The 23192-nt window shown below is 40.4% G+C and overlaps 1 protein-coding gene across 1 annotated transcript in view; it reads left to right on the top strand.

Moving 5' to 3' along the window:
• Positions 1-10299: 10299 nt before the first annotated feature.
• LOC103269990 (glypican-6-like) overlaps positions 10300-23192 on the top strand; it is a gene marked incomplete at its 3' end in the record, with an annotated part of 336964 nt that continues 324071 nt past the window's right edge. The window contains exon 1 of the mRNA XM_008067535.2: positions 10300-10922. Within this exon, the coding sequence (XP_008065726.2) occupies positions 10763-10922 (160 nt within the window). The remainder of the gene's footprint in view (positions 10923-23192) is intronic.

The raw sequence follows: 23192 nt of genomic DNA, 5'->3' as shown, positions 1-23192 counted from the left end.
TCGAGTTTGTGGCCTGTGAAAATGCATGGCCATTACACAAGTATAAAATTTTCCATTTGAGCTGCTACCAATGGCAATGCAAAATAGTTATGCATGATAGTTAACTAATCCTCTAAGTCTACTTGAACATGAACGTGTTTTACCAGAAAAAAAATGAAAGAAAAAAATCTAGAAACCTTCTTGTCAACGTCTAAAGACTTCTTCTAATGAATATTTCAATTCAGTGTTGTGATGCCCCATATTTTTGTTGAATGGTGAAGTATGTGTGATTCATTAAGCCCTCATTCATTATGAAAATAGACTGGCAAATTATATTCTTTGTAAGTGAAAGCATTATGAACGTAATTTACAAAATGCATTAAGCCCTTTCATGATCTTTATAAAGGAAATGCCAAATAGTTTTAAACACATTGCAAAGTCATTAGCATTTAAGAATCCTAGATCTTACTTTTCATTAGTTATTTTTTGAAATATTTCTTATGCAAATATCTAAATTCAGTTATAGTTTGCACAGCACAAACCACTTTTTATGTGTGCCCAAGAGAATCACAGTTCAACTATGTTTTCATCAAATGCAAAATAAAGATGAAATTCTAGTTTCTTAAATGCTGTGTTCAAATGTTCTTTTTCTTTCCTCTCGAATTTGGGTAAGCTTGTCTGGTCCCTTAGAGACTGTAACCTGATCTTTCATCTCTTCAATTTTTGTATGAAATCATCATTTTAAACTCGTAAAAGAAACGCATAAGCCAGGCAGCATGTTACAAGTTTAAAATAAGGTTGTTTAAGCCTCTGTGGGGTCTTAAAATCAGTTATCTACTTAAATTAAGGTAGAAGTCAGAGCAGATTTAGTGTCCTTCTATGCTATGCACACTCACAATACTGTTCATTACCACGAACATGTCGGTGCATGTTTGTTTCTCAGAAAAAATAGAGCCCTATTCATTATTCATAGAGGTCCTCTCATACAGTAAAGACATTCATTCTCTAATGGCTCTATGACTAGGGTGTTGTGAAGCCCAAAGATGTTATTTTTGGAAGACAGTTTACCAATTAAAAGCAAACAGCTCTGGATTGCTTAGTAATGTCCTCAACATTGATTGGCTATGATTACAAATGAACATCAGGAGAAAACCGAAGGCACATTGCCGCCTGTTTCTACAGTTGCTTGCTCCAGACACCTCCCTGGAAACAGATCATTAGTAGATAAACCTACTAGCTCAGGCTTTTTTTTTTTTTCCTCCAAGTAACTTAAAAAATATATTAGATTTTACTCTCTTGCAAACATTTAATTTTTCCCCCTGAAATGTAATAAAATGTGAGATGTTAATGTAGGTTCAGGTGTTAGAAATGATTGCTTGGAAGTTCAGGCTTTGAAGACAAATAAGACCATATTCTTCCAGTAAAAGACAATGATGCTTTATCTGAATCTAAATACATTATAATTTTTTGTGGCTGATAACGTAGGATGTTGGCCACACATGTTTTATGTAAATTCAGTGGAATTAAGTTTTAGATGTTGACTTAACAGTAAACAGTTTAGATCAAGATCAGTGCTCTTAACCATAGATCTAACAATCATTATTAGTTGTTTGTTATGCAGGCTGTAAACCTAATGATTTATTACTCCTTTCCTTAGAGTTCCCTGATCTTTTAAAGTATGACACAGTTGTGCTTAATGTAGTCATACAATGGTGAGGAAACTTTGCTCAATGTGATGCAAATATATTTGTGAACATGTTAAGGAATCTAAACTAAAAAAAAAAAACAAACATTTTTGCATATGAATCTTATTTTAAAATGTCAGTATTGACAGAATATACAATAGGACTTGTCTAGCCATATTGCAAAGCTGTTTTCTTGACTTAGTACATTTTATTGCTATTGCTTAGCTCTTATACTTATTTATAGTGATTAGTTGACAAAACAAATTTTCTTTGTATTTCTTTTCTTTTCTTTTCTTTTCTTTTTTTTGAGTTGGAGTCTCACTCTGTTACCCAGACTGGAGTGCAGTGGCCGCTCCCGGCCTCTGCAGCCTCCACCAGCTGAACTCCGGCGATCCTTCTGCCTCAGTCTTCCAAGTAGCTGGAACTACAGGCGTGCGCTACCACACCCGGCTAATTTTTTGATTTATTGTAGAGATGAGGTCTCACCAAGTTGCCCAGGCGGGTCTCGAACCTGTGGGCTCAGGCAATCCACTCACCTCAGCCTCCCAAGGCACAGGATTACAGGCTGAGCCACCGAGCCCGGCTTCTTTGTATTTCTGATATCCATTTATATTCACTCTAATTGTAAGTATGAGTGGTCAGAGTTTTGAAAAGTTATGTAGTAAGAATTATTATTTAAAACATTCTTCTCATAACTGACCTAAGTGATGATATTCATTATTAAAGAATCAGTTATTTTTAAGAATCAACCTGGTTATTGGTATGTTACTGGATTGATACTATTGACCTAGTTCCATTAAGACTGACCTTTCTTTGTAGAGTGGTATATTAATACCAATATGGCTGTTTTTCTCCTGTCCTTTTTATGATCAAACAATAGTCATTTGTATGGTTTCTAACTGAGATGTGTGTGACTGTAGCCAATGAAAAGAGAAAAGCTATCTGCATGAACCCAAGAACTTTGTCTCTAACTACCCCCTCCCCCTGATCCTGTCTCCACAGAAAAATATGATACTGTTTTGTGGTGTAACACTAAAGAAAAAAATGTTATTGACTTCTATTTATCAATGGATAAAGCAGTATCCATTTACTTTTTTACCTTCTTTTTTTTTTCTTGCTAGTGTCTATGATCATTTACAAAAAAATTGAATGAATTTAATTATCATCTTTTGATCAGTAAGTAGAAAACTTACTTGAGTTAGTAGAAAACTCCCCAAATTAAGAACTTTGGATATTTTAATTATTCAGTTCTAGAATATTCCTATTTCCATTATCAAAAATAATGTCATACCAATGTATAGACAGCAAGGTTTAATCATATTAGGATCTTAAACTTTCTTCAGATTTCTTCTGATTGTAATCAAACAATTCAAACAATTTTGCAATTTACTTATCTAAATGACTTTTTTTCATTTGTTTTCCTCCTCTCATTTTAGTTTATATTAGGTCAAAAACAAGTTTAGTCAGAAAATTATGTATCTTACCTCTCCTCTTCTTGCAGGTGCTTTCTATGCTGAATTCCATAGAAAGCAGTTAGAGGAACAGAGACCTGCATGTAGTAACACGGGAAAGAACAGCGATATTTTATGGGTTCAGTATCAGTTATTTTTTTCCAAAAACTAAGCCTGTCATACTGCTTGATTAATGGTGAAATAATTAATGGCAGGTAATTAACCCACGACCTTTAAAATCTGAAAAATCATCTTAATAAAGAGTACATGTGTTACATTGATGAAAGTTAGCAACATGTGAAGAGCTATTCCCTACAGAGTAAGCCTCTGCTGTTATCCACTTGCCTTAAGGAATGTCATTGTTTATGGTGCCAGATGATCTGAAAACTATGCAAAGCTCCATTTATCTTTCACAAAAGCAAAAGAACCAGAGTAATGACTGCCAAGGTGTATGGTTCCAATAATCTAGGTATGTCAAATGTACATTAGCTACAGAATTATCTCTCATAACATGAATATCTGGCTTTATAACAAGAAAGGCGATGTGTAATGGTTTTCTTTTATGAACTGCAAACATGCAAGTTCATTCATTTGCAATAGGATTTTCATTCATGTCACTCTTTTTATACTTACATATATGATTTGGAAACAACTCTAAAGCACATGGGCTTTAAATAATGATGTTGTTGAAGGCACCTATTAATATCATAAGTCATCAAGTCAAAAGGAAACTCTTCCTAATATACAATAAACTTATCTAATGATAATATAAAATGATGCTTAGCAGCATTACATTTGTCAAGATTGTCTCAAGGATCAGAATAGTCATAAAACCATTTCTGAAAGAGTTTTGTTAGTTAACATTTTAAAGTATCCAATACCTAAGTTGCAATTCTAGTCATGAAAATCACTTAGAATTAATGGAGAGTAGATTCCATGGTCATTAACAAAAGTGAGAAATATAAAATCACATTTTAAATCATTGCAACGCCTTAACATATTTTCTGTTTATACTTCCCTGACGATTCACAATATTTCAAGTAAATATGAGTAGTGGTTAAGATTATATGAAATACTTTCGTTGTCTAAATTTCTAGCATATATGAACACTAAGCAAAATTAAATAAGTAGAGCTCTCAGTTCTCTTGGATAAACACTGTCATAACTTTTAGGCAAAAATCTGATTAAGCGGATCACATGATTCCCTTCTCTAACGTCAAATAATTTTGGCTTCAGACTCTTGGAAGAATATTGCAAGACTAGAAGAATCTGTTGTTCCTCAGTATTTGGTTTATCCTCAAAAGATCATTAGCAACCCAGCTTGTTCTCAGCTGCCCTAAGGATATAATTTTAATTGGCTTATATTAGCAGTAGGTATATTCTTAAGGTCCAATAAATGTTCAATGAGCTATTAGGATTTGGTTGGGTATAAACTATAAAAAGAAAATGAAATATTATTTTTACTATTTCTAGTCATTATTCACCCAAGTTTACTTTTTCTTTCTCTGTAACTCAGCAACCTTCCCATTATCCAGGCACCTGGCAGAGCTACTGTTGTTAAATTTCTGACAGCTTTTTCATTACAGACCCTGTATTTCAAGAGGCCAGTTAACTAAGCGATTTTGATTTGTGCCAAGCTGAGATGTGGAATAGACACTTGAAGTCCATTCTCTTGTTTTCACAAGATTTTATTTGGACTTATTTGTCTAACTTTGATCTAAAAAAATACTAAGAACAAACTAAAAATGCATCCAGTTTCCCGTTCTTGAATTAGTACAACTGAGCAAAAGTAAATTCTGAAGTGTGGTTCTTTGCTTTTTCTTTTTTAACTCACAGCTTTAAAAAAATTAACAAGAATTTCATATCTCAAATTTGTTACTTTATTCAGAAAATTGTTAACAGCCATTTGTTTTATTTATATGAGATCACGGCAAGACCTTTTTATTTTTGTAAACCACGCAAATGTTATCATTTGTATTCATGTTAAAAATGTGACATATTCATTTCAAAACAATATTTCTTTTCTCATCCTAACAAAGAATTCACATTTAATGTATAAAACAGGAAAAATGCAGATAAGAAAGGAAAAACTTACCTGAAATTTACCTTAATCTGATTAAGCTGATGACAGGATTTCCTTTACTAAAACCAAATAGCTCTGCCTTCAGACTCTTGGAAGAATATTGCAAGACAAGAAGAATCAACCAACCAAATCAGATTATACTGAATTTCGATCTCTTTTTATGTGTAGTTTCTCATCCTTCCCTGAAGTCTTAGAAGTTTCTTCAGGAAAGCATTCCTGACTGTTACCCCCTCCACACAGAGTTATCACACTATAATCAGTTATACCAGATATTTCCATATTCTTTCCATCCATTTCACATACAATTTCACATGGTCTGGCATCCATCCCATTACTACACTAAAATGTTTCTCCGGAAATTTCCAATAAGATTGTTTATCATCTCTCTATAGTTGTGCAAGTACCATTTTCTCCATCTTCCTTGTCAACTGCAATTTGCTTTATGTTTGAAAATCTCTAAACTTGGATTCCATGATGCTACCTAATTTTTGTTGTCTTTTTACATTTGCAACTAATTTCTGTCCCCTGCTTAAAATTTTTCCCTTGAGTCTGGCATATGGAATTATATTTCTTTCAGATTTAAAGAGTAGAATAACCAACTCACAATGGCATAAACTTTAGGATATTTATTGGTTATTTAACAAGAAGCCCAGAGACTGGCACTCCCAGGGATGATTTGGTAACTCAAATAGGAAACCAAGGATCTGTGCTCGTTCCATCTTTCTGTTCTGTCACTGTCTGCCTATTAACAATGTCTTGGTTTACACTCACAAGATGCCCATCTAGCTCTCAAAAGGCAAGAGGCTGAAGCAGAAAGATCCTTCTGCTCTTTTGTCAGGGGAAAAAACGACTTCTCAGAAATCTGCTTAAATCACCTTGACCAGAAATGAGTCTTATGCCCACCCCCTACAGCATTTGAAGGAAAAGAGGAAAGGACTGACAAAACTGTCTTAGACTAATTGTGCTTCTTCCCTTGGTGGTGGGCAGAATGCTCCCAGTCACCCTTGGAAGAAGAGGCGATGGCCGTGGGGTAGATTACTGACAGGGTCTGCTCTGTCTGCCTGTCACCTTTGGTTGCGCCTCAAAACGAAGTCCTTTTCTCTTTACAACTCAAGGTCCCTGAGGTTGCACTTATTTTTATGTCCCAAAGAGGTTGTTGTGAAAACCAGCAGAGATGTGAAGGTGCTGTATCAACAGGAGTTGTGTTGTCTTAATTAAATATACCTCATTTTTCTAAGGAGATGCAATCTTAAAATACATTCTTAGTAATTTTTCTTGTGTACTGAACCCAGCACTAAATCATGCTAATCCTTTCTTCAGAATATATCTTTACATTCTTTCCATTTTCCACTCTCTTCTTCTAAGTCTCAAACCCCTGATACATTTTCCATGGTGGCAGAAGTTCTACATGTGTCTCCTGCTTTCCCTGCTCTTACTTTTATTTGTTGGCTTTTTCTTGTGTTCTGTTCATCAGTGTTCTTTTTTTCCTACTACACACAATATAAACACTATGTCTAGGGTTCAAGTCCTTTAGCTAAATTTCTAAGTCAAATGATTGCTCCTCAATATGAACTCTCTTCTTTCAAGTCAGGCCTCTTCTATGAGCTTCTGGAATGTCCCATGCTCATTTCAATACCTTGTCTAGGCTTCTGCTGTCACATTAGCTGAAATGTTTGACTTTGTCTCTGACGCCACTACAAACATTGTTACATTACTCAACAAGTAAAGCAAATTCTTTGATCTTACTAGAGTTCACAAACCTACCTTAAACTGTTTGACCTTCCTGATGGGATTAAACTATTTATTTTTATGTTAGTCATTCTTTTCATCTATCAGCCTTGCCACAAATCCTAAGGTCCTTTTTATAAGTATGGGGGTATGTACAATAGCCTAGTGCTATATGGATGAATCGAATGTTCATTAAATACTGAATAATTAGTTGATTTCCAAATAATTTAAAACCACATATACTAGCTTTTACCCGTTCTTATTGCATCTCATTTTTTAAAAACTGAATTATCTGCTATTCACTGTTAAGTCAGGGTAAATTACAATGAGTACCAGGATGAGGTTCAAAGATAGGGTATATGTGTATTTTACCCCCTTCCTCTGGATTGCTTAATGTTTACTACCTATGTTCTATCACAATGACAGAGAAGTTTGCAGGAGATCATATTGTCAAATATCACAGAAATATTGACTTGGCTACAGCAGTTTCTGATCTTGCCAACCTCATCCTTTGTCCACAAAGATATTAGAATTTTATCTTTATTTCAGACTTTGAGGAAAATGAGTTCAGTAATTTAAGGTCTGTCTGGTTAGCACAAATATCATGAAGTTGGGTTTTCAGGAAGATTTAGCTAAGGAGGTCTGTTTTTTTTTGGGGGGGTAAGCAATGGGGAGTCTCATGTTGCCCAGGCTGGTCTTAAACTCCTGGCCTCAAGCGATCCTCCCAACTTACCCTCCCAGAGTGCTGGGATTACAGGAGTGAGTCACCATGCCTGGCTGATAAGGAATGTTATTTGTTTTTACCTATGAAGTTTAACAGGAAAAAAATCACCCTGTAAATAAGACAACTTCATTCTTAAAGAACTTTCAAAGGTTAAATAAGATTGTCTCTCAGCCGGGCTAGGTGGCTCAGCCTGTAATCCTGCGCCTTTGGGAGGCTGAGGTGAGTGGATTGCCTGAGCCCGCGGGTTCGAGACCCGCCTGGGCAGCAAGACCTCATCTCTACAATAAATCAAAAAATCAACCGGGCGTGGTAGCGCATGCCTGTAATTCCGGCTACTTGGAAGGTTGAGGCGGAAGGATCGCCGGAGCCCAGCAGGTCGAGGCTGCGGTGGCCGGGGGTGGCCACTGCACTCCAATCTGGGCGACAGAGTGAGACTCCAACTAAAAAAAAAAAAAAGATTGTCTCTCACGAGTCTTTTTGGTGGGTTAGGAAAGGAAGAATTTATGTTATGTTTTTATTTTTTATGAATTTTCTATTTTAAATATGTGGGGTGCAATTCAGGGTTAGGTATACAAATGTTCATTATGCAAGTACCCTTGTTGACGAGGTGTGCCCTCCTCTCCTCCCAGGCAGTTTCCCACTACTGCCAATTCCTTTCTTTTAGTAGTACAATAGTTGTTAAAGGTCCGCTTATGAGTGAGAACATGTGATACTCGGTTCTTTGTTTCTGTGATAAATCACTCAGTATTATAGCCTCTAAGTCCACCCAAGATGCTGCAAAGTTCATAATTTTGTCCTTATTTATGGATGTATAATATTCCATCGTGTATATGTAGCACATTTTCTTTTCTTTTTTTAGGGAGGGGGGTTGGAGTCTCACTCTGTCGCCCAGACTGGAATGCAGTGGCCGCTCCAGGTCACCGCAGCCTCGACCTGCTGGGCTCCGGTGATCCTTCTGCCTCAGCCTTCCAAGTAGCTGGAACTACAGGCGTGCGCTACCACTCCCGGCTAATTTTTGATTTATTGTAGAGATGAGGTCTCACCAAGTTGCCCAGTCGGGTCTCGAACCCGCCGGCTCAGGCAATCCACTCACCTCAGCCTCCCAAAGGCGCGGGATTACAGGCTGAGCCACTGAGCCCGGCTGTAACACATTTTCTAAAAATCCAGTCCTCTTTCGATGGGTAGCGCAGTTGGTTCCATGTTTTTGAGATTGTGAACAATGCTGCGATAAATATGCGTGTTCAGGTATCTTTTTCATAGTGTGATTTGAGTTCCTCTGGGTACATTTCCAGGGAATTTATTAAAGAGAGGAAGAAGATGTACCCAATGTGTTGTGATGAGGAAGATGACAAATAGAATAATTTAAATTTCATGAGTCATTCTGGTAGTCTTATCAGGAACACATCTTCATGAGTGGCTTCATAGGTGAGCTCCACAAAACTGGGTGTTACCTTCTAATAAGTTCTGAATCATGTGCTGACCTAACATACATACAGTCACATAAGTGAAGAAGCATTATTACTATTATTCCTTTGGTTTGGTTTTCATTAAATTACCTTAGTGGCATTGCAAGAGGTCTGGGTTTCAACCCATACTTCTGCCCAGCTGACTTCAGTCTATCCATTAGCCCAAGAAAGCCAATTAGGTAAACGTGAATTCCCACTTTTATCCCATTTCACGGAACATCAGTGTAAAAGGGAACATGTTGATGAAAATAGATTGATTCTCCAATTGAGAACTATGTTAACTTGGAAGAAAATGGTAAGTGTAGAATGTGAGAGCATCTGGTGAGAGGGAAGGCAGACATCACTCCCTTCCCCAATGTCTTCCTTTAGGCACCCCGTCCTTGTTCTCTCTTCTTATTGCTTCTGTGTTCTGGTTCTGCTGAGTTAAACATGATTTCTGATCCAAGGCTATGGAATATTCGAAATGAAAAAGAAGGTGATTGTTGAGTCCAGAACCAAACATTTTAAAATTAAGCAAACAAACAAAGATATTGATCTCTAATGTGTGCACAAACTACCTGCCTTCAGAAAACAAAACCCAACAAAGCCAAACAGAAATTAGACATCTAGTTAGAGAGATGATTGTGCTCTGCTACCCAGAGACTCCCTCAGATGTTTATTTCTCCCCTGGCTTTGTGTTTCAGTAGGTCGGGGACACATATGAAGAGCAACAATTGGACTTGCATTCTCTACCTCCACAAAAATATAGTTTAATAACATAAGTTAATGACTTACAATTACTTCGTCTTTGTAGATTGCTTATTTATGTCATTAAGGGTAGCATTTCGGGTCAGTATGAAGGATGTGAAGTGAATGAGAAAATAGGAACGTTTCCTTTTTTTTCTTTTTTCTACCGAGGGGAAAGCGATCCAGTCCAGGTTTTGCCTTTGATTCGGCCTCTGAATTTCGGCTGTGCAATGTGTAGCACGTTTCTTTCTCCCCCCTCCTTTCTCCTTCCCTCTTGCCTCCAGTGTCTGTCTCCAGGATTTCTCTCTTCCTATTTCAGGAGGGCTCTCACAGGCTCCCACAGCCTGTGTGAAGCCGAGGTTTCCCCTGGATCCCGTAGATCCCCAACACATACCTCCACGCACACACGTCCCCGAGAACCTCGCGCTCACACCAACAGACACACGCGCGCGCACTCACTCGCCCTCGCCCGTCCATCTCCCTCCGGGGAGAGCCGGCGCGCCTTCCCACCTTCGCCGCACACTCGGGCGAGCCGGGCTCGCCGCGCTCCCGGATTCCGCGGCCCGGACCTCGGCTTGCGGCTCTGAAACCCCCACGGTGGCTTTTTAACACATTTCGCCTCCTGCTCCCCTTCCTCGTTTTGATTTGCTCGCACCGTTTTCGATCTGGGGGGCTAGCGGAGCAAGGCAGCTGCTTTCCCAGCCAGCCCTGGTTGGCTTGCCATCCTCCATCTGGCTTATAAAAGTTTGCTGAGCGCAGTCCAGAGGGCTGCGCTGCTCGTCCCCTCGGCTGGCGGAAGGGGGTGACGCTGGGCAGCGGCGAGGAGCGCGCCGCTGCCTCTGGCGGGCTTTCGGCTAGAGGGGCAAGGTGAAGAGCGCACGGGCCCTGGAGTTTACCGAGCTGGATTTGCATGCTGCACCATGCCTGCTTGGATCGGGGCTGTGATTCTACCCCTCTCGGGGCTGCTGCTGTCCCTCCCGGCCGGGGCGGACGTGAAGGCTCGGAGCTGCGGCGAGGTCCGCCAGGCGTACGGTGCCAAGGGATTCAGCCTGGCGGACATCCCCTACCAGGAGATCGCAGGTAAGCGCGGGCGCGCGGCCGGGGCGGGATGCAGCCCACGGATCCCGCGCGTCTCCCCGGCCCCCGGCGCCCCCTTCCTTCCCCCTGTTGCTGAGTCGGTGCTCACTTTCTGCCGGGGCTCCGCGGGACGCCCAGACTCCGCGCGGGGCGGCGGATGCTCCCGCGGCTTCCCCGGCGGGGGAAGGTGTGCGTCTCGTCTGCCTCATTGTGTGTGTGCGCACGCGGGAGCTCCCTCGGTCCTTCCCTGCTCCCAGTGATCTCGCGCCTCGCTGTCCCTAAGTTGGTGGCTCAGGCCGGGCGGGCCCGGGGAGCCCGGGACACTCGGGGGCGATCGCAGGGCGCGGACAGATCGCCGAGCGGGGCGCTCATCCCGCGCTCCGATCCCGGCAAACTTGGAGGAACTGCGACCACAGTTTGCCCAGCGCCACAGTCTGAGTGGCGCCTTCGCCACTCCCGCCCTCGCGCCGGCAGGGGCGGTGGAGAGACGCAGAGCGCTCCCCGGCCAGTCTCTCTCTCCTCTCCCTGTCCTTCGGGGAGGCAGAGCGCGCGGCATCCGGGCTGGCCCGACTGGGTGGGGGGACCCTCGCCAGGGACCCGGCCTTCGGACACCGGCACCTCGGGGGCCGCTTTGGGGCGTTCACGCGCTGCCTGTTTCAGATTTGGGGCGGGCTCTCCCTTGGTGGTTGCTCCGCGCCTCCCCAGTTGCTGCTGGTCACTCGTGGTTCGGGGGACACCCCGCCACCCGGCGCAGCGCCGAGTCCAGAGCGCGGCCTCCCGGCTCTGGGAAGCCGAGCCAATTTAAGCGAGTGGGTCAGGTGGGAATTCGGCTCCGGGTGCGGGGACCCCCGTGTTCCCCGCATGCTCGGCCACTAACACTCCGCCGAGAGCCCGAGAGCTCCCAGCCTCTTTCTCCGCGCCAGCGTGTGTGGAGCGATGGGTTTCCAACTTGCGCCGCGGGCTGGGTGCATGTTTTCCGGCTCTTAGCTCCAACCGAATCTGAGCTTCTCCCGGGCTCTGTGAATGAAACGTGTCGGGGCGAGATAATCCTTGGGCTGCGAGAGGACCGAACTGGGAGAGGCCGGGGGAGGCCAGGGGAGGCTGCGAGGGCGCGGGCTGCTCAAACCGGGCAGCCGAAGTCCTCAGTGACCTCCGATCGTCAAGTCAAAAAGCAGACTTTCCATCCGCCTCTTTCTGTTTCTTCTTCCCCCGCCAACGAACTGGTCGATGGATGAAAAGCGTTTTGCAGATATCTGAACACCTCCCAGTTTCCCTGCGTTGTGGAATTGCTATTTTATTACGGTTGAGCGCCAGACTCTAGAAGTGAGAGTTTTTACTTACACTGAAATACTGAAATGAACACATTTATACATAAATGTGGGCATTGCCCCCCGCCCCCAACGGCGCAAATATCACGCAAACGGCGCAGGGCATGATATAGAGAGAGCCTTTTTCAATTCAGAGTCAGACATTCCCTCTGGTGAGTCTAAGGCGGAACCTGTGGTGAATTGTAAGACCGCTTTTTTTTTTTTTTTTAAATCCCTGTCACTTCTTCCCTCTTTTCCAGAACTCCTTAATTTGTTAATCAATGACTGGAGAGCTACTGCCCCCACAGCTCCTTAAGTTTCCTAACTCTCCTTCTCCTTTGACTACTGTTATTTCATTCTTTTTAATTAATTGATAAGGATCAGCTTCGCTTTTCCCCCCTTCTTAAATCTCAGAGAATTCAACTTTTAAAAGGTCTGTAGTATGGATCACTTCTTCTAGGAACTTTTTCTTCTTTAATCTGGGCTTTTTCAAACTGTATCTTTTAAACACACAGATATTCCCCAGCATGATTTCAGATAAGATATCTCAAAGAAGAAAATAGTTAAGTATTTTTAAATTGCTTCAGTGTTCTGCAGTGGATAATGGGGCTCTCAGGAAACCAGAGTTCACCCTTAGCGGGATGCAAATCTCCTTCATATCAAAGTGAAGATTTTTCAGGGTAAAATCATTTCTGAAATCACCACTTACTTTGTTGAGAATATTCCCAGAGGTTAATAGAAGTCCTTCACTGGATTTTTAACTACACAGAGGTTTTCTATCTTTTAAATTATTTTTGTCTCCTCCCTACCTTTTTACAATTACAGTGTTTGCTTATTAGTTATGAATTTTTAAAACGTGTGCACTCTTGTTTAACTCACCTACTTTCCAGGAATAAGGGCACACTGTTGACTTTGCATTAAGCCTGGTGTCCTTTGATGCTGGCAGACATAATCAAGATACAGGTCACCACAGGGTCAGAGGCACATTGGATAGGAAAATAATGAATTGAAACATAATTGTGTTCTTAAGGATATACTTTTTTTCTAAAGTAAACTTTTCTCAATGCTACCTATTGCTGTTGGAATAATCACTTAGGAAATATATCCTGATATTAAATGAACCGACTCTCCTCCCTAGTTCTTGACACTATTTACATTTAATTATCTAGTAGAGGTAAGGGTTTCTATGGTAGTTATCTTTTCTTTAAACTCCCTTCATCCATTGCCTTGATTGGACATCTAATGGTTTACTAGAGAAATGTCATATGTCATTAGTCTGCCAGGAATCATGAATTTAAAAGAACTGCTGTTCAGACTTTAGATTCACGAGAACTGTTTTTAAATTGCAAGGCATCTGCAGGTAGCTTGCTTAGTAAAATAACTTGAGAAGCAATGAGGACATTATGTTTCATCGTGACATTATTCAAATTTTACTCAGAACTCACTGTTGTGAAATAGTGTTGCCCTTTTCTATTCTAGGATAGAGGAGAGTTCTTCAAACCCAACAGAGGAGGGATTATGATAGGTCAAATATAAAGTTATACTTTTAGAGAGTGCTTGGGAAGGTGGAGGCGTTCAAGGGGCAGTTTGCACCATTAATCTTCACTCAGCCCTGATTTTAAAGCATCACAAGCAAATCAGAGAGACTCTATTTATTCTTGTTTGAAAAACTTCCAGAGGGGTAGACTCTTGAGCCCCTGTCTGCAATCCGTTCTAATATTTAGCAATTCTTGTGGTATAGAAATGTTTCCAGGTACCTAGCCAAAAGCTTGCACAGTATGCTTGCTTATTTTCTCTTGTTCTATCTTCTGGGAACATGTTGAGCAGTGGATCACCAGGTTCTTTGTTAAAACAGCTATTCTGATCAAAGGTCAGTGTGAAACATTCCAGTCTTTTCTCACATATCAGTAATATTACCTAAGTTTCCAATCCTACTCATCTCGGTGGCTCTAACTGTCTAAAGGAACTCCATAAGTGAAAATAACACCTGCTTAAAAGTCTGGGAAAGTCAGAGAATGTTGTTTCAGGCTTACTCTGCCACTGTTTTATGCCTTGAGCCTTGCTGGGATCATTAATTATAATACTATGTAGTTAACAGTGACATATTGGCCTACATGATCACATTTTCGCGACATAGCTAATGTCACCCTACTTAATAATAAACCGGGCTCCGTGGCTCAGCCTGTAATCCTGCGCTTTGGGAGGCCGAGGTGAGTGGATTTCCTGAGCCCGCAGGTTCGAGACCCGCTTGGGCAACTTGGCGAGACCTCATCTCTACAATAAATCAAAAGATTAGCTGGGCATGGTAGCGCTCGCCTGTAGTTCTAACTACTTGAAAGGCTGAGGCGGAAGGATCACCAGAGCCCAGCAGGTTGAGGCTGCGGTGACTGGGAGCGGCCACTGCACTCCAGTCTGGGTGACAGAGTGAGACTCCAACTCAAAAAAAAAAAAATCTTGTATATAGAAATTATTACATGCCCATTGCCTACCTGAAAACATTTCCTTTAAAATATTACCTCACTGAATTCTTCTTAACTTAGTAGGTATTAAACATTATCCCCATTTTATAGTTGAAAAGACTGAGTGACAGAGACTTCACATAACTTGCTCAAGAGTGACTTCACTAGTAAGGTATGAGGTTCACATTCCAATCCAGGCACTCTGACTCCTGGCCCACTGCTTTATGGTATTAAGCATTCTGCGTTTTTTTGAATGAATGCATGCAAAAATTTGTCTTTTCCCTATCTGCTATGTATATTGCCTTGCATTATTAATCATCCATGTGGTTCTCACAGTTGTTCATGCTGAATACTTTTCAGTTTTCTTCCAACATCTGTACTTCTACAAAATCACTTTGAATTTGGACTGTAGGTATTTTCTCAGGAATTGGCCATGCTACCACCACCAAGCTGTCCATTTATTTATGCATTTTTCTGATCTTTTTTCTTTTTTTGCATAGATGTAGTTGTATAAAACAGAAACTAAAGTATAGTTGTTGGTTTCTTTCAACATACTGGGCCTACTGAAATATTAGATTAGTCCAAAAAAGCATATTCCGAGAAGTTATTCATGGGGCTAGAGAGAAGAGGAAAGTTTATCTTCCCAGAGTAGGAAAAAATTAGAAATAACTGTTTTCATTGTTTACTTTGCACTTTTTTTCTGTCTCAGGTATCTTGAGAGTTGGGTTACAGCTGGGTATTATAAAGTAGTAAATTATTTCCCATCTTTGACATCAATGTATCAAGTATTTACCTGAAAATCTATAGTTAAAGAACATTGGTTTTATTGACTTCAAATTTCAAAATCTATAATGCTTCATTTTTACCTAAACTTTGTTCTACAGGCCTTTTTCCTTTCTTTGGAAATCTGTCTTGTTTGTTCCCAGTAAATCAACTTATTTAATACATTTGCCATTAACACAATTTTTTTCCAGTTTGCAAGTAGATATCACACGAACATAAATGGAAAAACAGTGTTTTACTCCTCTATAGTCATATTAAAAATCCTAGTTTGGGATAAATTATTTAATTTTCATTTATCTAGTTGCTTTCAGTGATTTTTAATTTCTTTGCTCTCGTTCAGATGATTTCTTTAAAATTCTTTCTGAAGAACAGTGTCAGGGATAAATGTGTTCAGGTGATCCTTCCGCCTCAGCCTTCCAAGTAGCTGGAACTACAGGCAAGTGACACCATACCTGGCTAATTTTTTGATTTATTGTAAGGCAAGGTCTCACCAAGTTGCCCAGGTTGGTCTCCACCCATGGGCTCAGGCAATCCTCTCACCTCAGTGTCCCAAAGTGCTGGGATTATAGGTATGAGCCACTGTGCCCAGCCTAAGACACTAGATTTATAAAAGAGTCACATTATTTTCAGATTATCAAAGCAACCTAAAATTTGGGCTAGTAGAAGTACTACTTGTTAAACTCTTGATTTGAGAATTAATTTTAGAGTGATGCCTTTAAAAAAAGTTATCTTAGCTGATTTAATTAGAGGATAGTATGTCATCATTGGGAACAAGAGTTCATTTGAGTTGACTGATATCCTTTTCTTTTTTTACATAAAATGCACATCTTTTAACTGCATTGCATCTTAATAACTTGTGAGTAGAAATGTAGGCCACTGTCAAAATTGATTTAAAATGTGCAGTATTATGTTCTTTAAAATAATATGATCTAAAGGTTGTACCACAATTTATATAAGAAAGTGACTAGTTCTCTTTTAAAATTATGGATGAAATTTATGAATCCTTATAAAGTACAAAATTCTTTTAAAAGTTTTAAACTAAAATGGCCTACCTTCAGTCACTAGATTTGTATAGAAATGAGTATAGGGTAAAAAATTATAGTAAAATTATTATATTTAAAAAGATTTTAACTTCTTGGTTTTAATTTATATCATATTCAAACTCCAAAAAATAATATTGTAAGGACTGCTTTTTTCCCCTTTAGTTCACATCTCTCAAAAGACTCCTGGCAAGGCCAGTAAGGTGATTTAGAGTTTATCTTGCCAGGATAAACACCTATTTAATATTCTTTTAAACTTGGTGCTAATATCCCCTTACAGACCAAATTCTGTTATGTTAAATTCTTTAGCTGGTACATAATTTGACTTTAAATATTTTCATAGATTTCTCCAGTATAATTCAATTTTCAGTGATTTATGTGATATGATTTGAAAGTGTTATTGACTCCCTGGGATAGTATATTTGTTAATAAAGAGTTTCATAGTAGTGAGTCTTGGGTAAAGGTTTTTAAATTCTAATAATCCTGGATGAAAATACCTAAGAGTTTTAATAACCTTGGATGAAAAATATTTTTGAAACCAATGTGCCAGTTAGTAACAAAGAAAAATAGAAATTTAATTTCACATTTTCACATTATTCGGGTTATTTATTATTTAATAACCTAATCTCCCTTTCTAGTAGGCATTTTGTTTCCACTCATGCAATAAATATTTATTGTACACCTACTATGGGTAAGTCATTGTGCCAAGTGTAGGGTGTTGAGTCCTAGGGAATTTTAACCCCAGCAGGGAAGCAGAAATTAAGGGCACCATACACAATTAATTAAGATGGAGATAATTGCACAGCACTGAGGGCAACTGGCACCATGAAAACATTTTATAGGAGTATCTAATCTAATCAGAGAATCTTGGAACGCTTCCTGAGGAAGAATAATGGTGTCTGAAGCATGAGTACCCTTCAGTAAGGCAGGATAGAGTGAAAGGTGACACCCCATTTCCTATATGTGAGAACATCCTAAAAACATGAAGAGAGTTCCAGCCCCTGGATGGGAAATGACCAGTGAGTGAGGAGAGGGGTGTAAGAGATGCTGGAGAAGCAGAGCATAGGGCCAAGTTCATGACTCACCTAAATAATTCAAAAATAGCCCCCCTGCATCTTGGTCCTAAAAGTTCACTTCTATGTGGTAGGACTATTGACCCTTTAGTGCAAAAACTCACCAGTGCTAAACTCAAGTGTTCACATATCCAGTTGTTTCAAATATAGCACACATAAAAGCAGATTTTTAACATTTAGAACCTGCCTGTGCATCCGACAAAACTGTCCCTGTCCAGTAGCCACATACAAGACACACCCTGGAGCTGCTGCTGCATTTGAAGCTCTCTGATCCTGAGGTTTTCCACCATGTTCATGAGCGACATCACCTAGATGCATATTTTCCTACCCCTGGGAGTTTCCCCTGACCTTCTACCCTTTTGGGTGGTAGCCGCTTTGTTACCTCTGTGAAGTTTCATGCATTGAGGGCCTTTCCTTCACATGCAAACTGTCTTCCAAATAAAGCTTGTTGTGTGTTACTGCCACCTGTAGGTTGTGTCCTTTTCCTTGATCAGCCCTGACTTCCCTCAAACTCACGACCATGGCTTTGACTTTTACCCTGAGAACCTTGAGAAACTGTGGAAGAAATGTTTTCATCAGGAATGGACAGAGTTTTGAAATGTTACTTTGGTTGCTCTGTAGAGAATGGATGGGAGGTGGGACAAAAGCAGGTTTAGAAAGAGGAGAGATGATGCTAGCTTGGATTAGAGTGGTCACCATGGGAATGGAATGGATTCAAGGAATATATTTAGGAGGTAAAATGGATGTCACTCAAAGACCATTAATCAATCAACATTACTTGTTTAGCACCCGCTATGTGACTGACAATGAATAAAGACTGGTACGTGTGTGTGCAAAAGACAGAGAGAGAGACAGAGAGAGAGTGAGAGAGAGAGAAAGAGAGAGAGAGAGAGAGAGAGAGAGAGAGAGAACGAGCCAGACAGACACAGAGAAAGACAGAGGGAGAGAAAGTGAAGAGTTGAGAGTAAAAGAGAAGTATCTGAGAAACATTAATTGAATTACCAAGGCATTATAAATACTTTAGTATAGTTTATGTGTGCTTTTTATTGGAGACAGAACTCAGTATCATTAAACCAGCAAAGCACTTATAGGAATATCCGTGCTATTGAGAGAAAGGGATTTCTAAATAAGGTCAGATGAATTGTTAACTCCCAGAAAGTGTAGAAATAGCAAAATACATGTCATCAGTAGTGCCCACTATGAAATTTAAGTCATAGTATTTTGTGCTGTGGTGGGGGAAGAAAATCTTAAAATTGTCACCATAATGGAGAATTTATTAAATTGTACCATTGTTTCCTAAGATTTAAACAGTACTGTGTCAGTGACTTAAATACCAAATATAATTACTGATCATAATGACAGCAATCAGGGAACAAAGCTGAAAAGGGAGGCAAAATCTAATTGGAACCTTGAAGGATGGGTAGCACTTCACAAAGGGCCATGGGTGAAGATTGAAGATGGCAGTGGTTAGGGTAGAGTTGAATATGAGAGCAAAATAGAGTGTGTGGAAGACAATGCAGGAAGAAATCTAAGAACTTGTGGAAAATAATATTTAACAAATAGGGTGGGATTGGATTTTTGGAGGGCCTTGAAAATCTTAGGCTTTATATGGCAGGGAAACAAGTCTTCAGCCCAGGTTCTTGGCAGAGGGATGATCTGATGAAAGTATTGTTTTGGATTGGGTGGATACTATCACAGGATGGATTAGGAGGAGATCATTCCAGGCCTCAGGGAAAGGGAAGGCAAACAGCTAGGATATGCTTCAGTTGGAGACAGTTAATCAGGAGATTGATGAGGTCCCAGAAAAGAATGAGAAGAGAGAAGGGGTGAATACGGCCATCAGAAAAGGACGAGATAAAGTTAAAAAGAATAACTGAAAAATCTTTAAAATTTGACTCCGCTACTTAGAAATTCCAATATGAGAGTTTCAAGAGGACGAGCTGTTGAAACTCTTGCCTGTGTCATTTAACAGACTTTTGGCAGCAGGTTACAGGAAATCTTGACTCAGCTGGCTCACACAACCAGGGAAAGCCATTACTTCACATAAGAAGTCCCAGCACAGGACAGTGGTGGAAAGTAAGAAAGCAACCACTAGTGTCATTGGGGTGCCAGATTCTCTCCATCTTTAGGCTTTTTGATCCTTGTCTGACTAGGTCATCTCCAAATGCACACAAGATGATGGCTAGAGAGTAGCAGGAGTCAACGCCTCATGATAATGCCCAGAGTCACAGAAAGGGACTATGTATTCTCACGCGTCTTTTCCATGGCATGGCAGACAACCTTCAGGAGTCCCCCAATAGATGTATCTACCCTTCTCATTCCAGAATTTCTTCCTATGCCCATGCCTGGAAGGGAAAGGGTCAGATTCCTTGAACTGGAGCCTCAGATGGAAGCTGGTGGCCATGGAATTGTTTGGTTAATCTTCTTAATCTTCATGGAAATCCCAAGAAATTGAGTTGTGATGGAGAAATTGAGAGAAACTACCCAGACTGTCTGAATTACTTAGGTATTTGGTGTTGTTGCTTTAGTCCAATATTTTTCAGCCCTGGCCAGTGGTGAACTGATAAATGCTTAACAACCGGATGGGAGCGAGGTGGTGGGGGAGCCCTGATTTATAATTTTGGTCCATTTCTGTTGTATAAATATTCCCACCATGACCAATTACAAGCTACCAATGGTTTAACAACCAGTTCACAAAATTTCTGAAAATTTAACAATCAGCTCTTTAGAGTTGGAGCAAGACAGGGCCAGTGTAATGTGGGGCATTAAAAAATAATAACTGTGCTTGAGTTCTAGGATTCAGATTCAGATACTCTGATTTAACTGATTTGGAAAGAGGCAGGGTTCTTTCTTCTTACCTTCCACTGCCCTTCCCTCCTTCTTTCCCTCTTTCTTTCTTCCCTTCTTTCCTTTCTTTCATAATTTCCTGAAGTCATTCTGATGTGCTTCCAGGCTTGAGCAACCCAGGGCAGTGATGCCACATAGATCTTATCAGGTTCTGAGACACTGGACAGCTTGCTAACTACACATGGCTGGGCCCCACCTCCCAGAGTTTCTGATTCAGCAGGTCTGGAGTGGGTCCTATAGTTTGAATTTCTTTTTTTCTTTTATGGAGTTGGAGTCTCACTCTGTTGCCCGGGCTGTAGTGCAGTGGCACGTTCATGGCCACCACAGCTTTGACCTTCTGGGTTTAGGCATTCCTTCAGTCTTCCAAGTAGCTGAAACTATAGGCACATGCCACCATGTCCAGCTAATTTTTTTAATTTATGATAGAGATGGGGTCTCACCAAGTTGCCCAGGCTGTTCCTGAACCCCTGGGCTCAGGCAATCTTCTCCTCTGGTCTTCCAAAGTGCTGGGATTACAGACTTGAGCCACTGATCCACAGCCCCCAGGTAATTTGCATTTCTAATGAGTTCCCTGGTGATCCTGGTGCTGTTGGTCCCAGCCCCATACTTTGAGTTTCTGGGGACCATATTCTGGGTATCATTCAGTGTGGTTTTAAATACATGTTTCTGTCAGGGTGGACAGTCAGAACTTGGGTAGTGGTTTTTGTGTTGTTTTTCACCTCGATCCTGGGTAAGAATCTCTACCCAGAAAATGTGCACTAGTTGATCTCTTTAGATTTCTTTCAAAAGTTTCCATAGGCTGTTAGAGTACCAAGAAAAAGAGTAGGACTGGACCAAGGCAAAACTTACTGCCTCTGCCTGGGTGTAGACAAAAGGGAATGCATCTACACTGTTGGTGAGAGAGCAAATTAGTCTAACTCTGTGGAAAACAGTATGACATTTAAAAAAAAAAGCCAACTAGAAATTGACCATCCATATGACCCAGCAATCCTCCCCCTTTTGGGAATATACCCAGAGGAACTTAAAATGTCCTACAAAAAAGATACTCGCACACACATGTTTATTGCCACACTAATCAAATAGCAAAAACATGGAACCAACCCTGCAGCCCATCAAAAGTGGACTGGATAAAGAAAACATGGTGCGTATACATGATGGAATATTATACAGTCATAAAGAAGGACAAAATTATGGACTTCACAGCAAACTGGATAGATTTAGAGTCCATCACACATAGTGAACTATCCCAGAAATAAAGAACTGAATACCACATGTTCTCACTCATAAGTGGGTCCTGAACATTTATCACAATGCTGCAAGAGAGGGATCGGCAGTTGTGGGACACTGCCAGGGGAGGGAGGGAGGGAGGCGTGCACATAACATCACTAGGGTTACCTGATCCTAAACCAGGGGTAGTGAAGACCCGCTGGAGGCCCAAGCTTCACATGCACGTAGGCTACTCATGTATCTAATCCTGTCCTGTACCCCACATCTCAAGAATAAAATAAAGAGGGGGGGGGGAGGACCAATTCTACTGCCAGTGGCTCTCCTTAAGTAGAAGAGGACGTCCATGTCGCTTTAAACGGATTATAGGCAACGGCGTTTCAAGTTTCTTTCATTATAGGATTACTATTTTTCTTTGCTGTTACAGCATGCTTTCTGAGAGTATCGATAACTCTTGCTACTATTATCCTTTTTAGGAGATTTCTAGTCAAGAGTAATTCCATCCCACCACCTTGTCTTTGAGCTGTTTTTCCCATACTCACGTCTCGGTGCAGATCTAGCCATTTTTTTTTTTTCCTGGCCTTTAGAATCTTTTGCAAGGAGACCGCATTGAGAGCTAACCACTCTTCATTTTGTACACATTTAATTAAAGACATAGCATAATAAATTCTGGGCATGCATACCTGTGTTGTACAGTCTTTACTAGCTGCATGTTTGCACCTTACTACGGTTCTTAGGTTTCCTGAGAAATTGGCTTTCTCTCTTTGTGCCCCCAGGACAGCTGAGATTAGCAGGGGCAGGTGCTCCTGAATTTCAAGGAACTAGAGGTATTTTCTTTTAAGGTTGCATTAAAAATAGGTTAAGGTACCTATTTTCTTTGGAAAGCACTTTGAGATCTTTTTGTAAAAAAAGATCTAATTTATTTTCCCCTTTTACAGCAAAATGCTTACAACATTTTCCTTTAAGTACAGTGTAGCAATTCATGATAAAAGAAACAACTAACTGGAAACTAACTTGCAACAAAAAACATTCTAGTGTTTTTGTAGTACCCTTCTATCCATTAGATTCCTATCATTTTAAGGAGTCTCTCCTACCAATGCACTGATTTTAGGAGCCAGAGTTTTTGAGATCATTCTTAGATAATCCTATAAACGGTAGTAAAAGTCACAAGTGAACAAATCAAGATTTCATCTTTGACCTTTGTTTTCTGTTTGCCTGACAAGTGTTTCTTAAGTGTTTAGGAGTTCTATTTAGAAATTGGAATTTGTAGTTCTAAAGTGTTAACAATCTGGAAGTGCAGGTCTCTAGTATGTGGTGATCTATTACAGCTTCTTCTCCAGCTATACATTGGCCTTGAACTTAGGTAACTTAGTTTACTGTTACTTTTACATTATCAAGTGCTAATGTGTGCAGGGCTTTTATTATGCTTTTATTACTTATTTGATTACATGGTATCTTATTCAATATTCTTTCATAGACTTGGGGGTATTAGACACTAGGTCAAGTATTATATTAAAAGCTTAGGCCAATCTTTTTTGTG

This window comes from Carlito syrichta, unplaced genomic scaffold, assembly GCF_000164805.1.
Source record: "Carlito syrichta isolate Samal-C Ts95f unplaced genomic scaffold, Tarsius_syrichta-2.0.1 Scaffold309693, whole genome shotgun sequence".
NCBI lineage: Eukaryota > Metazoa > Chordata > Mammalia > Primates > Tarsiidae > Carlito > Carlito syrichta.
The sequence above is the reverse complement of the archived record's forward strand: the minus strand, read 5'-3'. Positions and strand labels throughout refer to the sequence as shown.